The sequence below is a fragment of the Leptosomus discolor genome, chromosome 5 (genome assembly GCF_034619465.1).
Source record: "Leptosomus discolor isolate bLepDis1 chromosome 5, bLepDis1.hap2, whole genome shotgun sequence".
NCBI classification, from domain to species: domain Eukaryota; kingdom Metazoa; phylum Chordata; class Aves; order Leptosomiformes; family Leptosomidae; genus Leptosomus; species Leptosomus discolor.
Window position 1 is genome coordinate 21,728,748 of NC_141395.1, and position 17,021 is coordinate 21,745,768.

At 38.5% G+C, this 17,021-nt stretch overlaps 1 protein-coding gene across 1 annotated transcript; it reads left to right on the forward strand.

Annotated features, from left to right (window-relative positions):
* The first annotated feature begins 12,610 nt into the window (after window positions 1-12,610).
* On the forward strand, window positions 12,611-13,591 carry B3GALT1 (beta-1,3-galactosyltransferase 1). Its single transcript, XM_009951587.2, has one exon. The coding sequence runs from the start codon at window positions 12,611-12,613 to the stop codon at window positions 13,589-13,591; it is 981 nt and encodes a 326-aa protein (XP_009949889.1).
* The last annotated feature ends 3,430 nt before the right edge of the window (window positions 13,592-17,021 follow it).

Below are 17,021 nucleotides of genomic sequence, written 5' to 3' on the forward strand. Positions count from 1 at the left end.
ATGGGGAGGGTTCACTCTGCACACACCAGGCAGGATTGCCTGTCCTCCTTTGTGTACTCAGAAGGGTTTAGCCACACACCCCCTGCCTCTCTAGCAGCGCTTACCCTGCTTTGCATCAGAGTGCCAGGAAATCAATTATTTTCTCCCAAGCAGCAGGACGAAGCACTACTGATGTTTGCATCTACCCTCACGTTTCCTGGCTTTTTCCATTTGAGGAGAGTGAGTCAGAGCATACCTTCTTCCTTGCTAGATAGAAAGCACCAGAGTAGACACTGGCTGTGTCATCTGACTCCCACATCAAGCATTTGGTCACACATCAAAGCAGCGTTCCTCCCATGGCCTGCGTGATCCCACAACAGTTGGCCCGACAGCTGCTTTACCACATTTCATATAATTTTTGCTTTGTGCTGCCTTTGATATCAGAATAGCGGGGAAATAAATGGAACCACAGATTGCAAACTGCTTTAAAATCCCTTTTGTTCAAGAGATCTCTCAGACTAAAATCATGCTGAAAGGAGACCACCAAAAGTGAGAGAAGGGTTTAGGATATTGAGGAAGACCAGCACAGAGTTTAAACACACTCAGCAGAATCCCTGTTGTTTCCAGCCATGCCATGAGACAAACAACTTCCTCCAGAGAAGGTCTGAGTTCGTATTATTTATATAGCAATCTCTTCTGATTCTACTCAAAGACTAATCACCCCCAAAGTTTGGAAAACTATCAAAAGGGCAGTTCAAAGAATGCCTCTGTGAAACCACTCTATTTAATTCTTACAATCCTGAGGTATGTATCAAGATTTGGGCCTTTAACTTGTATGGCAGATTTTGTTACCATATTACCTGCCTCCTTGGGGTATACAGCTGTTCAGTGAGCTTGTGTTTATAAGGCCCTTGAAGATCCACAGATGCAGAGCTAAGAGAAGCAATCTATATTTTTACACTGTACATTCAGTACCCTCTTTCTCCTTAAGGCTCAGCCTTGAATACATGGATAGCTAAGGTATGGTACAATTCCCCTCGGTCACAGCGACAGAACATATTTACAGTTTATTGCTTCACAAAGATGATTTCCATCAGTAGTGCATTATATTCCTATCAAGCAGAAGACAACCCATCCCAAAGAAAAGTGAGTGATAAAAAGAGAATTTTGTCTGTTGAGCTGCATCAGAATCAAGGCAGACCGCCATCCTTGATGTCAGTGATGCTAACAGTGCAACACACCAAAGCAGAGCAAGTGAAAGCATGAGCAATGCTGCATACAAGTTGCTGCATAATATTCTCTGAAGCAGCACTGTAAACACATGCTTTACCTGTGCCACAGTAGAATCTCAGTAAAAGTCAGGCTGGGAGGAGGAGGAAGACTGCTTTCAACCCTGAATATGCTTGAGGCCATCTTTTACATAACACTACTTTGCCTATGTTTGGAGAAATCCCTCAATATAGACGATGAGTCTACATTTACACCTACATCAACCCACTAGGGACAACGCAATTACTGGTGGAGAAGCCAACTGGTGAGTTTCCAATTATTCTGAGAAGTTGCAATTGCAATGGTTACGCTTCTCTAGTCACAATAGGAAAAGAGAAAGCAAAATGTGCTGGCAGCATAATGAGCCCACAGAAACGGTCCCTGTTATGTTTAGGGAAAGAAAGACAAACACATACACACGTACATTAGGAAGAAGTTTGCTTAGCTGTTTTCGTAGTTACCAGTCACTGCAAATACCCCTAATTAGGAAGGCTCACAGACAAAATATGTAAGAAATCAGAGTTAGTACTCCTGACTACTCACACAGTTCAGGATTTGAAATTTATCTCCCTAGTGTAAACTTTGAAAGTACGTATGAAGAACAACCCTAATGACATAAGTGATAAAAGTAAGGTGAAACAGGAATTCAGATTTACTCTTTACCAGAATGCAGTTCTTCCCACAGCTTTATTAGATACCCGAGATTATCAGCCATATTCTGCCTAGCTGGGAGATAAAAGATTTTAATGGAGAAATTCTCATGAACTGTTCATCAACAACAGTTTGTGAGAAAACTTCCTCAATTTTTGCCTGCAACAGCTCTGAGAGGGCTCAAGTTAAACTCTGATCCGAGCACAAATAGAAAAGCTGTTAACTGGCAGCTTTCTCCAGAGACACCCAGGTTTCTTTCACTGAGACTAATAGAAAACTTTCACAATTTTTGTAAAGGGAATAAAGTGGAAAAATAAAGAAACCTTCTTTTGGGAAAGAGATTGGACTAAGTAAGCATAGCTGATAACCCAGAATGGGTTTACAGTCTAGCTAAGGAGGCAGCAACTCATTTATGATCCCAAACAGTATGTTTTAAACTTGTGTCTCAGCTGAGGACACAATTTGATGCACTTTTGAAAGATTGTAGAAGAATGAAGACAGATTTACTCCTGTGGATTCACAGGGATATATATTTACCAATTTACTACAGCATGAACTCCTTTTTTGATTAATCCAAAAAACTCTAGTTACTATGAGCCCGTTTTCAAATCCTTGTCACGAGAGATATGGCCTCTTGTGTTGAGGGTATGTTCTATGAATGTGTAAGTGTAACGTTGTGCAATGGTCATTTCAGCCACAAGCTTCAGAAAAATAAATGCTGACAAATTGTCTGGGATCACGTCTGTGAAATGCTACATATGTGCTTGTTGAAAGAGCCTGACAATACCTGGCTCTCAAATGTTAATAGCTTTGCAAAAAATGCCCTCTTCTGCACCTGAAATTTTTCTCGTTCAATCCCCAGCAAAAGTAGGTTTTCATTTAAGTTCCAGCAAAACCCCATCTACCATTTAGTTATGACAAGTGAAAAGAAACACGTTTCCAGTCTTTGTTACAAAGGCAATTGTATATAGCTAACAGCCAGAAGTGCTGGCCCTCAGCTAGACTAAGCTGTGCTGAGGTCAGTGGGCCTGGGAGCATGTACACCAGCTGATGGTTACACCCACTCCTCAGCAGGAAAGCACCACTCCATCTATTTAAGGCGAACTACTAAGCCAATAAAATGTCAATCCAGGTCTTTTCAGTACAAAGAGGGGGCAAATCCAAATCTTCCAAGAGGACTGTCCTCTGCAAAGTAACTTATTTGGAAAGCCCAGCCAGCACTGCAGGTCCTCAGTGCTGCAAGCAGGAGAGGTGCCAGGGCAGCATCCCAGGAACACCCACCAGCCCAAGGGGAGTGGGCATAGCCACCTGGCTGTGTTAGAGCTGCAGGTATTTGCCTGCCAGATTTAAGGTGATGCTATCAGAAAACAATGCCCAGTAACATTCCTATAAACTAGGGAATCTTAATCATGACTAAACAACTACCAACAAAAAAAAAGAAAAAAGAGTATGCCTAGGAAATGTTTTTCGCATGTTTGAGAATAAGTTATCTGGCTGAAGTACGGGCCATATTTTCGAAGTTGAAGTCAAAAGTAATTTGGTTGGTTGGTTGGGTTTTTATGTTATAGTTCTGGGAGAGACAGGTGTAATTTTGAAAGCAACAGCTTGTGTTAAATGTATCACAACTACTTCACAAAGGGAATTGGAAACTTGAAGCTTGACTTATAAATAGCTCACGGTGACAAATGCTTCACAACATAGCTTTTCATTAATTACTGTAATGCAAACATGAAAAAAACTGAACTGCAATCTGTTCCTGGATGGACAGAGCAAAGCTCTGGCTTCCCTACGACATGGGGAATATTTCCAGGGGAAAAAAAAAAAAAGCCCATGTAGCCACAGTGTCACAGCATCCAACAATTTCCTTGGACATCTCATAACAGCTAGTGTTTTTTCTTAAGCACAAAAAGTTGGAGCTATGCTGTTATATGATCACCTAAACTCACTGTTTACAAAATTTTATAGCCTTGTTGCTGTGGAAGAAATGAGAAAGTAATGTGAATTCTAGCTATTTTTCAGTCTTCAAAAAAAATCTCCCTCCATTATTCAGAAGTAAAAGACATAATTACAATAAATATAGGTATCATACCGATAGAACTGAGATGTGGAAGAATCCCTCCAGTAACTGTCTATCAATAAAACCTATGTTCCAAGGTTATAAAAATGTATTTATACATAGCAATAATCAAAGTTTCCAGCCTGAAGTGCCCCCAGTTTTGATGAGGTTAAAAGAAACTTCTCCAACATCATGACTGATACCTTAATGGGCAGCGTCAAAACTAGTTTTGAACTTTTCCTAGTAAATCATTTTAATTGTTTGTACTTTTCTTCCAATGCCCCTGATAGCATGTGTATTATGGGAAGTAGATTCATTATCCAGTTCAATGAGGTATCATCACCACAGACACTATAAATGTGATTTCAGGTGTTCCAGTCTCCACACAATTGTTACTCCTTCTTTCCGTGACAAAGATTAATTGAGAATGGCAGTGCCGCTAGGGTAGGCATCTGTATAACCAAGGCTACTGTCATCTATACTTGTGTCATAACCCAGGCCATCATTTCACAGGCATTGCTCTGAATACAAAGGAAACAGTGAAATTTAAAAAGATTAAGGCAAGAACAGCAGTATATTTGATTTCAAACACTTTTACTTAAAGATAATTTAACTTACTGACTCTGGTAATAAATTACATAAAATTGTTTCATGAGTAATAAAGATTTTCTTAAAGCAGTTCTAAAGGATTTCCCCTTGATATTTTATTTTTAAGAACTTAAAGCCTCTTTTTTTGTCCTAAACTTTCATTAGATGCAAAATATTGTAACCAATTTAGTGGTGACATGAGCTAAGGAACCTTGCTGTGAGATTTCACAAAAGAGCACAGCACAATAGCTAAAGAAAATGATGGTTGTGGCTATGGTAACCCACACTGAAATATGCTATTTGCATCAGTTTATAACCATATTAAGATGCAATTTACATGTTACTGCTGTAACAGGACACGATTGTTGTAATCACAAATGACTAAAAGACACAAAAGTCACAACATGAAGTCACAAAGTGTTTTTTTTAAATTGTTTCTGAAAAGCGTTCATGGGGAAAAAAATGCACATATCTGGCACTTGACATCTCCTGGGCAACTTTAAAAGAAAAAAAAAAAAAAAAAGATTTCTGCTTAAAATTATTCTGATCTTTTAGTTTATGTTCTTCATTTCTTTTATCTCCCCTTTAGTTAGCACAAAGGATATATTCTTAAAATGCCTGCTATTAAAGTCAGCAGCAAAACTCCCATTAACAGCAGCATGCACTGGCTCCAGGTAAATCACTTGCAATCAGCAATATAGCAAGACAGAACTGCTGGTTGGCATGTCCCAAGTTCTAATATTATTTTAGGTTGAGTAAAATCTAGCTATTAACCATTCTAGATTAATATCTGACCAAGCGTAGCTGGTTTGCTAGAACTTTAGAAACTCATCCATCATACAGCCAGACCTCAGGGTCTGGTCTGCCCTTTCATCTCCTTCCACATGGAGTCAGCTGTGTAACAGCACAGTTGGAGACTTTGGTGAAAACTACATTGTCACAAACATACAGTGACTGTGACCAAGAGACTTGGTTTTTTAAAAAATGACCAAATCAGTAAAAGGGCTACTGAAAATACTAAGACATGCCAAATGGAATAAAAAAACCCCTTAAATTTCCTATGAATACCAGATTTTATGAAATCATACTTTTTTCTGGTTAGTAAACCAGCTGTGAACGTTCTGCTTTCATGAAACTCAAACCCAGACAGGCTCAGCATCTGGCTTGGACAAGCTTGCGTCTTGATCTATCACCACTTTGTCCTCCACCACCAGCACAGGGGGTTCTCCAAGGCCAGTTTTATTTAGAGTCACATTTACCAGGAAGAAAATGCAGCTACGGAAGTCCCACATAGCCACATCTGGTGCAGATCAGGCTTCCAGTCACCACAAGAGAAGGCAGTTACTCCCCAGTTGTAGTGAGGCTGATGGCTATCACCCGACTCCCTAAGGAGTGCTCTGTCTATATGAAAATCACTGAACAGCGTGTGGCCAACCTAGCAGCTCTCAAGTCTCTGCTCAGGGAAAGCAGGGAAATATCTTCCACATAGAAAATACTTCCTGAGCTGCAAAAGTTGGATGGGAATTTATAGCTACAAAGCTCCTGATGTACAAACCAACCAGAGAGAAAAGCTGCTCAAATCAACACTGAGATCCCATCTCCCTACATTGCCAGCCAAAGAATAGTCCTTTATGCCAAGCTCACGTTTCCTATCTGGTAACTTATCCCACTCCCCTCAGCCATGGTAAATCTGATGTTTGTGTTGATCAAAATACTCCTAAATATTTCTTTCAACTGTTTGACCTTCTGCAATTGAAAATTGCACTTCACAGCTTAGTCATGGTGGAAACTGTTTACTTTTTAACTTGCAAATTATTTCATTGACAAAAAATAGGTGCATAATTCATTCTTAAGCATGAGAAAAAGGCAATGAAAATACAGTTTAATTGTTTTATGTAGGCTTTCTTGGTACTCCTTGAAAAAGAACAGAAAATCCTGTTTTTATAGAAATACGTTCATTAAAGTATAAAGTGGAAAATACAGGGAAAAGTCACTCATACACAGATTTGCTTTCATGAAGAATTAACTTTTAACTCTTAAAAAGACTCCATGGGAGCTATTTAAAGTTTAGGGAAGTTTTGGTACCGTGGTCACATTTACTTGAAATTCTGAAAATTGCATTTTCCCTATATAAGACTTACAAGCTTTTCATAAAATTCCATAATGCACAGTCATTCTTACCTTTCATTCCCCTTAACAGCAGGTAGTAAATATTGAAAAATACTTTATAAATCCCAAATTTATTACCAGAGATTAATTCTCCAATTCAATGATGAAGTATATCATAAACCATCTGCAAATCATCATTAATGAAAAGAGAACTGTTAGCATGAAAGAACACTTGTGCAAGTAGTCGCTTTCACATTCAGTAACTGCCTAGGATAAAGCCCCATCATCAATATTTCTGTCAACAAGGAATGATTCTCTATGTACAAATGGTATATCTTAAAATATTGCCTGATTTTCAGAAAATATTTGTCCTCATTGCATTTGAAGGAAAAGAAGGGAAGGGAAGCCAGCCTCTTTTAACATATGACAGCTGGGACCCCCCAAAGTAGAACTGATTTTTCTAAAAAAAAACATGGACCTGAAATGAATGTTTGTACTTTCCTCCCCTTAATCCAAGACTGTGGCTCCTACATCTATTACAGTCCCTTTCTACATATATTCTAGAGAGGAAGGTCTTCCTTTGCAACACTGATTTGGTTTCAGGTCCATTACACCCAGGCACAGCAAAAACATTTGGACTACTTAAGAAACTTCCAAGTGAAGTTGCCAGAGAGGAACTTGCAATCTTCTGTTAAATCACCTATGCCATCTGTCCAGAATTTCCTCAAGAAATTGCTACAAAAACATACAGCCAAGAACTTAACAGTATCCCCAGATTTCTTTGTAGATGTGTTCTTAATGTTCAGGATAATTATCTTCTCAAAAAGATTCAGTAATAATCACAGACTCTTCCTTAGGTAATTTAAGGACTTCATAAATGGTGAAGACATTTCAGTGTCTTGGTCTGTATACAGATGAAAGCCATGATCACAGAAAACTCTTACAAAAATCTCTCTACAGGGAAAATGAGAAGAGTTTGCTACGTTTCCTAAATAATTTAGCAGCTGCATTCCCTCTTTTTTTTCAGGGAAAGGAATAGGTACATTTTGGCAGAGATGCACAGTGTTAATTTGACTCAATCGTGCTCTGCCTAACAGAGCAGCTGCAGCCTCCCTCACCCAGGGTTGTCCCTGGGGCTCAGCATCCTGGCTGCCTCCACTCAGCACCTACCCTATGCCTCAGCAGTAGATAGCAACGTGGTATGGATTACAACCATGGCAACACGCCAGGCTTCAAGAACTGTGGTTTCCATCATGTGCATCCACCATGATTGAGTTACATTAATGCAACTGCACTTACATAGGATGAGCTTTCTTGAAAGAAAAATACCAACAACTTCTCAGCAAAGACAGCAGCGTTCCAAAATATTGGCAAAATATTACAGTTGGCGAGTAACATTTGGTGAACTCACTTGACGACTGCCTGAAAATTGCCCACGAACTGTTAGCAAGATTCTCAAATGTGCTCATTATCTGGAGGATTATCTTGATGTGCAGTCAGCTTGTAAAAGGTTTGCTGCAAATACTCTCAGTCTCCATCAGGTCAATTACTTACAGAAGTTACATAGCACTGCTTTCTGTGCTCCGGCTGGGTGGCTTCTCTGACTCGCACAGCATGAGCTGTGAATAGCACAATTACATGCACAACTTTGAGTCACAATATGGAAACACAATGCTAAACATTTGCTTTTTACAATCATCTACCCTAGCAAAGTTTGAGCCTTTGATTACTTACAGTACGACAGCCAGGTTGGGAAAACAGACAGATTGAATTAAAACACTTTTATAAACAAGGATCGAAGAGCCTAACGTTGCTTCCGCCTTGCTAAAAAGCTTTCTCTCACCCCACAGAACAAAGATAAGGAGGTGACACTTCCCTTTGCCTGTGCCAATGTCCCCAGACGTGACATACCCTATCCCAACAGACATAATCCAAAGCTCCCTGTGACAACCCATATCCTGCTGTTAGAGAGTCTTGAAATTTCAATACTGAAAATGTTCTGAAGAACTTCCGGGCAAACTGCTAAAGGAACCACAATGCAGGCATTGAAGTGCTTTCAGTTGTTACTTAGATGAAAGTAGTGACCATAGTTCACGTACTTTATTCCTCCTCTTTTCCAAACAGGTAATTAACACAAACGTTTCAATGCACTATAATTTGAGCACATTAATTTTACACTCTGATTTCATTCTGTGTAATTCACATCCTTGATACACAATCCCTGCATACTGCATGGCTGCAGAGTTTAGTTTCAGGTCACAGCACATGACACTGAAAAGGCAGTCTTGCTGTCACAGACTTTGATACTGTGAATGATTTTGCAAGATATCTTCAACACAGGAGTAATTCTAGGAAAGCCTGAGTTAGGCTCTTCTTTAGGTCAAAATTAGCATCATCTTTAATAACAGAATTTGGTAATCTCTAAAATTCCTGACTGCTAAATCATCTAAAAATATGTATTTCACTGCTTAGTTCATATTTCCTTGCCTAATCAAGCTATGTATTTTCTTGCTTGTGCAAGATAAACGTTATTGGAATTACTGTGCAGGAACAACATTACCAGAAATAATGTGTAGGAGCATTTGCCCTATGGCCAAAAAAACCTGCAATAGCTACTTATCTAACACCCTCTGTGATCCTACAGTCAGAGAGATCAGTCCTGAAGGTGACAATAATCTCAGCAAATATAGCAGACCAAGACTCCTCAGCAAATTTTGTTTTGTATTTACACTATTCGCCAATTTTATTTGTGCTATTTTCTCCGTATTTAGCAAAAAGCTCAGGTAAAGCAGGAATGTGAACTTTAATCTTCACATCTTCAACTCACAGGAGAGTAGGAATAGCAGAGACCCACCACAGCACAGCAGGGAGCTGTCTTTTTTTTTTTCCTCTCAATCTTCCTAAAAAATAATTAAACCAAAAATGTCACTTGTCAGGAGAACTACAGCCAGTTCACTCTTAACCACTTCACCTGCACTTTGCTCAAAAAGAACCACAAGGATGGTGTTAAACACTCCAAACCTAAGAACGTCATCAAAACTCTTATTTTTCTTCCAAAAAGAAAACAAAATAAACAAAAAACCTCCAAACTAAACATTCAACAGAAAAAAATAAACTTATTTCAAGAGACAGCAAGCCAAAAGCCAATATAAGAAACAGTTATCCTGGAGAGTTATCTGCAAGATTTCATAACTGAGAAAAAAATCCATAAAATAGCTTGGAATCTTTCTTCAAAATGGTGTAAGGCTTTTGTTGCTTCTAATCCTTTCAGAGTACACAAGATTGGACATCACAGCCATGATATTGCTGGACTGAAAAGCTGTTTTATGTAATTTTGCAGTTTGTAAGAAGCACTGGTTACAATTTTCCTTTCCTTCAGGTATCTGCACAGTATTCGTGGTAACTAATGCACCCACTTTTATTAAAGTACAGATGTAGAAGAATATACACGTTTAGAGAATACAATGTATTGTTTCCTAAAATAATCATATGCAGAATATTAGAAGTATTTGTGAGACCTTAATGCTGTAAATACACTGACTTGTATAGTTCTCACTCTACATCTCCAATCTATGACCACTGTATTTCTTAATGCAGTCTTCCAGACCTTACACTCATGTTTTCGTTACATTATGGCATTTTACACTTGGTTTTTTTCCCTGCTGGGGTTTCCAGCAAGGGTGCTTATCAAAGATTCATAACAAAACCAGAAAGAAAACCAATCTACCAGATCAGGGATGTGTTTTGCCTTTCTCAGAACTGTGTCCCAGTGACCCCAGTGGGTTGTTACAGGGACAGATCCCCTCCTCCAGACATCACAGTAGCATTTGTGCATATATTTATCACAACTGTATTTATTTATAAGGATGCACATGTGTGTGCCAAGATCATCATGTTCTGCAGCCCTATGGGGAAATTAAGGGCCTCACTGAAATATACTTTTCCCAAACATTTACTGCTACTGCTTGGTGGGAAAGGTCACAAACCCCTAGTCTTCTGACAAGCAGTGAGGGAGATCACACTTAACCTCTACCTCATTAAATTGCCCCAGTTATAGGGCAAAACCGACTGAAACCAATGAAGCTCTGAAACAGGCCACAAATTCACGTTATCCTATTTTGTGGAAGGGGAGAGGGGTATGTGGGTTCTGGTCATTAAATAACTAGAAGTGCATGGATAGCACCAGCCATGAGAATCTATAAGGAGATTATAGTCTGTACGTATTTAGCAAATGTTCAGATTGTTTCTCTGGTATTTTTACACCTCAGTGTGAAATACTAACACAGGATAACAGTCTGTTAACTCTGATAGCCTGCCTAAAGGGGCCTCTGCACAAGCCCTACACAACAGATCACCTGGCAGGAGACCCTGCCACAGGGCCACCTCCAGGGCCACACTGTCATCTGCTTTTGGAGAAAGAGAGACTATACATATCCAATGCGGGGGAGGCATGGGCATTTTGATATAAACCAAGCAACATGTCAAAGTGGTGTGGAAACAGAAAGTACATTTCTGACAGGGCTTCCATCTTTTTTATCTGAATGCATGTATGTTTTGTTCTATCTGAAGTAAATATTAAATATTTCAAAAACTCTTATGTAAAGCTCATCTGTTGCATGCTTCTACTGTCCTTTAGCTCTGAAGCAATGCACTGGTAAAAACCAGGAACATGGAGCCTACAGGCACTCTCCAGCTACTGGTGTGCCTTGGAGGAGTCAGCACTAATCCGGCAGGCTTAATGCAGCTTGTCTCATTTCCATTAAATGACGAGAAACAGAACTGGTTGCCAGGAAACACGCTAAAAGCAGAGCAAGCTTCAGGGCTGGCACATTCCCTGGATCCAGGGAAGCCTCAAAGCTCTCTAATGCCAGAGGCAGGACTGGCACAGTGAGGAAGGACTGCCAGCGTATGAACCCCGGCTGGGTAGGCAGGTGCTCTGCACATCACCCAGCAAAGTGACACTGCCAACAGGCTGCCATCATGGTTTGTGTTAAAATGGTATATGAATGATGTTTGCTCATGAAAAGTAAAGACTGGGTTGGCGGGAGAGGAGAAGGAAGCCAAGAAGAATAACTGAACTGTGTTAATTTATTTCTAGACTTTTATGGAGTCTACTTGGCCACTGATATTTATATGGGTAAGACAGCATATGTATCTCTCTCTCTCTCTCTTCTGTACCTTTACCAATCAGTCCCATTCTGTCTGATTTCCACCAAAGTATGCTCTTGTTAGCAGGACAGGCATTAACAACATTTAGACCAAATGAGATTTGTAGGTATTCATGTGCATAGTTGCAACCAATGCTATTAATCCTAAGATAAAGTACATTATTTTTTATTCTTCAAATAATTTTAAAGTGTTACGTTGCATATTTTGAAATATTTTCCAGAAAAAAAAAATGCTAGGAAGCAAGAAAATTCTAGAAAACACAAAATTATTTTCATATACCTTTAAAATTACTTAAATAGCCAACATGCTATATGCATGCTTAACTTTTTTTATATGTTATCATCTATGAGAAATTATCAACCATAAAAACATTACTTCAGTTATGCTGCTAAATTCTAGTACACTATCTTGCATTCTGGTACCTCATCAGGAGAAAAAAGGATATCTGAGAAATGCATTAAAACACTTAGCTTATTAACAGCCAGTCATATTTAAGCTCATCTTTCTTGCCTGAGGCTTTTATGATCTATCAATGGAAAATTTTTCTTCGTATTTTTCAGAAATAACAGAAAATTCCGAGAAATGGAAGCCGCTGCTAGTAAAAGAAGAAAAGCTGATTATCATCAAGGTTAATACCTCCTTTTTGAGATCCATGAAAGATTACAGAGTTACTTTTCTGTATCGAACTTTCAAGTTGCATTAATAATATGCTGCCTCTCCGGGACATAGGCGCACTCATGGTACGAAGGCTATTTATTCATCACATGGAATAGAAGAGCTAGAGGAACAATGGCTTCAAAGGTCTCGTGCTTATACATTTTGACAGTAGTTTGCTGGGCAAGTGCTCTTTGGTACTTAAGTATAACTCGTCCTACTTCTTCCTACACTGGCCACAGACAGCTCAGTAGCATATCCATAGCCAGAAAAAATGTTTCCTTTGGCAACATAAGAACTCGACCTATAAATCCACATTCCTTTGACTTTCTTATCAATGAACCCAACAAATGTGAGAAGAGCATCCCTTTCCTGGTCATTCTTATCAGCACAACTCACAAAGAGTTTGATGCAAGGCAAGCCATTCGAGAAACATGGGGAGACGAAAACAACTTTAAAGGAATTAAAATCGCCACACTATTTCTTCTTGGAAAAAATGCAGATCCTGTGTTAAATCAAATGGTAGAACAAGAAAGCCAAATTTTTCATGACATTATTGTGGAGGATTTTATCGACTCTTATCATAATCTTACTCTGAAAACCTTGATGGGGATGAGGTGGGTAGCAACGTTTTGTTCAAAAGCAAAGTATGTTATGAAGACAGACAGTGATATTTTTGTAAATATGGATAATCTCATTTATAAGCTGCTCAAACCTAACACCAAGCCAAGGAGAAGGTACTTCACTGGTTACGTTATAAACGGAGGACCAATAAGAGATGTTCGCAGTAAGTGGTACATGCCAAGAGATTTGTATCCCGACAGCAATTACCCGCCCTTCTGTTCAGGCACTGGCTACATTTTTTCAGCTGACGTAGCAGAACTGATTTACAAAACCTCCCTTCATACCAGACTTCTTCATCTTGAAGATGTGTACGTTGGACTCTGTCTTCGGAAGCTGGGTATTCACCCCTTCCAAAACAGTGGCTTCAATCACTGGAAAATGGCCTACAGCTTGTGCAGGTACCGCAGGGTGATCACAGTGCACCAGATAACACCGGAAGAAATGCACAGAATTTGGAATGACATGTCCAGCAAGAAACATCTTAGATGTTAAAGATTTTTACAGATGTAAATAAGTTTTTTTTTAATTTTGGTTTAGTCTGGTTATTTTTTGACAAAGCGATCTGCCAATTTACAGGTTAAACTGTGGGATATTAACGTGAGAGGATTTTTAATGACCGATTTTTCATTCTCGTTTTGTTTACTGGTTTACAGACTTCAGGCTCTTTTCATAAGGACGTTACACCAACTGAAAGGATCTAGAGCCAATCTCAGATTTTGTATATTATCCTCTATCACACATATCAGCTCCTGCATCTGTATATTAAAGGACAGTCATAAATTATTATAAGCTGCTTAACAGTTCATGCCCCAGCCTCTGAGATAAGACTCAGGCCCTAAGAAATGAAGAATTACAAACATACTTTTATTCCTTTTTATTCCTTTTTCGACACTCTACAACCATCTCTATTTAGAGCTTTGTTAATAAATTGAGAGGTATACATTTGCACTGACATTATACACCTATCTTGACATGTATATTTTATAGTACAATGTGTGCAATTCCCAAACAGCTTACTGATGGTATAATAACAGAATTTAGATGGGTAAGAACATCAAAGTCTCATAGGCCTTAGAAACAAACCCACTCACTGAAGTACATTTTTATCCACCAAATGGTATTCCTTTAAATTATTTCAGAAGATACCCCATTTCTTTCCACTGCTTAAACTAGCCCCTAGAAGATCTAATACACTTTCAAAAAGAAGTAGAATCTGTAGGTGAAATAAGAAAGGGGAGATGTATGAAAAACTATCTTAAAAATACATTAGAAAAGTATTACTATCTTTTAACTTTCAATTTCAAAGCAAGTACAATGTTTCTCTTTAGTATCTGTAGAACTCTCCACTAAGCGTCTTGCATAGCAATATATAATTATATTGAATGATAAAAGTGTCAATAAGCAGTGTATTCCTTCAACATCAGTCAATGCACTATTTACCTTAAAAAAGTAACAAAAAAAGCTTAAGGGTAAACTCTTCTTTTTACTACAGTACATATATGAATGAGATTCTACCAGATTTTTAATGGTGTAGAAAAGTAAAATTTTTTCCAATAAAAGAACACAATCAATTTTCTGTGGATGTGGCAACAGAGTACCCAGCAGTTACACACAACTTTCACAGCAAAACAGAGGGCTTTTAAGAATCACCTAAAGAAAACCAAATTCTAGCCTTTGTTACAAATCTGCAGCTGCCAGGTTACTCATCACAGAGCCAATACTCACTAAGGTCCTACTCGAGAGCACCCCAGATCATGCAACAGAAATCAAATACAGAAGATTTTATTCAAGTTTCATAACATGCTTATGTATTTTGAATACAAATGTTAATGAAATTCCATGAAGATTATTTTCTGGAAAATTCTTTGATAAATTCAAGCCATCTCTGTTCAGCACCACCTTCTAACAAAAAGCTAAAATATGACGTTGATCAGCAAACAATGTGGAATGAAGAATTCCCAGACAAGTTACAAAGATACAAAACTCACCAAATTCATTACTAGCTGTAGATTACTCACACTGTCCACAGGACCCACAAAAATCTCATTCATTTCAGCTGGCATTATGTGTAACATGAAAAACTGTTGAGTCTGTACATTATTCAGGATGTCTGTAAAGTTGTCAGAAATTAACTGAATAGGAATTTAAAGGAAAATTCTGACCTGATTTTGCCATAGGTGTACAAAGCACTTTACAACAGTAACAGAGGAATGAAGACGATACCCAAAAATATTTGCAGTTTCACAACAAATTGTTATCCACAGATGCAGCACAACCATTTTGAAAAGAACTGCTTGTAAGTAAGGTAAAGTGTACCTGGCCTTCAAGCCACAAGCAGTAGTTGTTTCCAACAAATCTATTTCAGATCTAAAGGTGAAGCTACAAAACAGCCCAGGAGTTACTGTTAATCAACGGGAGCCTGTGCACCCTTCCTAAATGAAAATTGGTAGTTTTATATGAAAATACTGAAACTCTTGCAACATAATTAAGATTTATCCTTCCCTAGTTGGCCTAGTCCTTGTTAAAGTTGCTCTTGCTTCCTGTTGAACTTGAAACTCTAGCTAAACAAGGTCCAACTAATTGCATAGGTGAATATATAACACACACACTGGTTGTGCGAAGTTGCACTTTCCTTACCCAAGCCCCAGAATATGCTTGTTTAGGAAGGGAAATGAGGGTGGAACTCATCCCCAGCCTTTGGGTAAATCAAACAGCATGGATGCCATCCTACCAGGAACACACTTTGTAATAATTTCAACCCACAGGCTGCAATCACTTCTGCTGTCCCTCTGCTCTGTACAGAAATTTGGGGTTTCTGAATCCACAACTAAACGGATTTGGTGGCCTTCTCCTGCTGATGCTTTTGTGGCCTTTGGTTATTAATCAACAGGACAGCAGGGCTCCCAACCCAGATACCTCAGGGCTCAAGTAGCATGGTAGCCTTGAATTTCTCCTAGTACACGTAGACTGCACTAATGATTGGAAGGTACACCTTGAAAATAGTATCTGAAAAAAATATATATTTCCTGCCATTTATAAATAGGTAGATATTCAAAAGAAATGTAAATGTTCATCTTGAAACTGATGTACATATTTCTAAGGCATTTTCTTCTGTATTCAGTTGTATATATGTGTAGAGTCTGCTTGCTATGTAGTATTCTGTTATGCATGGAGCTAAGTTAGGCGCTATATTTGTCCAGTGTTTCAAGAGCCTTAAGCATGTGTGCCCTAACTTTTGAATGTACAAGATTTTTTTTCTTTTATTGTCAAGTGGATTTAGAAGAACACAACAAAAGCCTAATTTTCTATTTTATTAATTTTCTGATACTAGACTTCACTAGCTTGTTACACTTAAGTAACAGCTTTATTGTTTTCTCTCTGCTCAGAAATTGCAGTATTGCAACCTGGAGCTAGAAAGGGAGCAATACGCCTACTCATAGGGACAGCTTGCTGTCTCTTCCACTCAGTAGTATTTGTGCCACATGGGGTACTGTTAACAAACAAGTGTTTGTGTTAGGCTTCCTTTAATCAAAAGAAATATGTGTTACTTAAAGGTCATTTTGTTTCACTGGGCATGGGACAAAATAAAAACTTGGTTAAGACCTGCTGGCTTCTAGTGACTTCAGAAGTGTGACTATAATCACATTTTGATTCCAAAACATACATGAACAAAGCACATTGAGCAAAGAAGCTAGGGGGAAAATGCCTCTCTTTAGGAGGAGCTTTTCACAAAAGCATTTTTTTGCTAAAACTGTGACAGTATTTAAACAGAAGTCTCAAGGTTCATTTTCCATCTTTCCTAATGATAACATTAAGTACCAACTTTGATTCTTTATTGGGATTTTTTTTTTTGTCTTTATAATGTAGATGGCAATGGCAATTTGTAAATGAAGAGTGTAATTAACTAGAAAAGCTTGTCAAC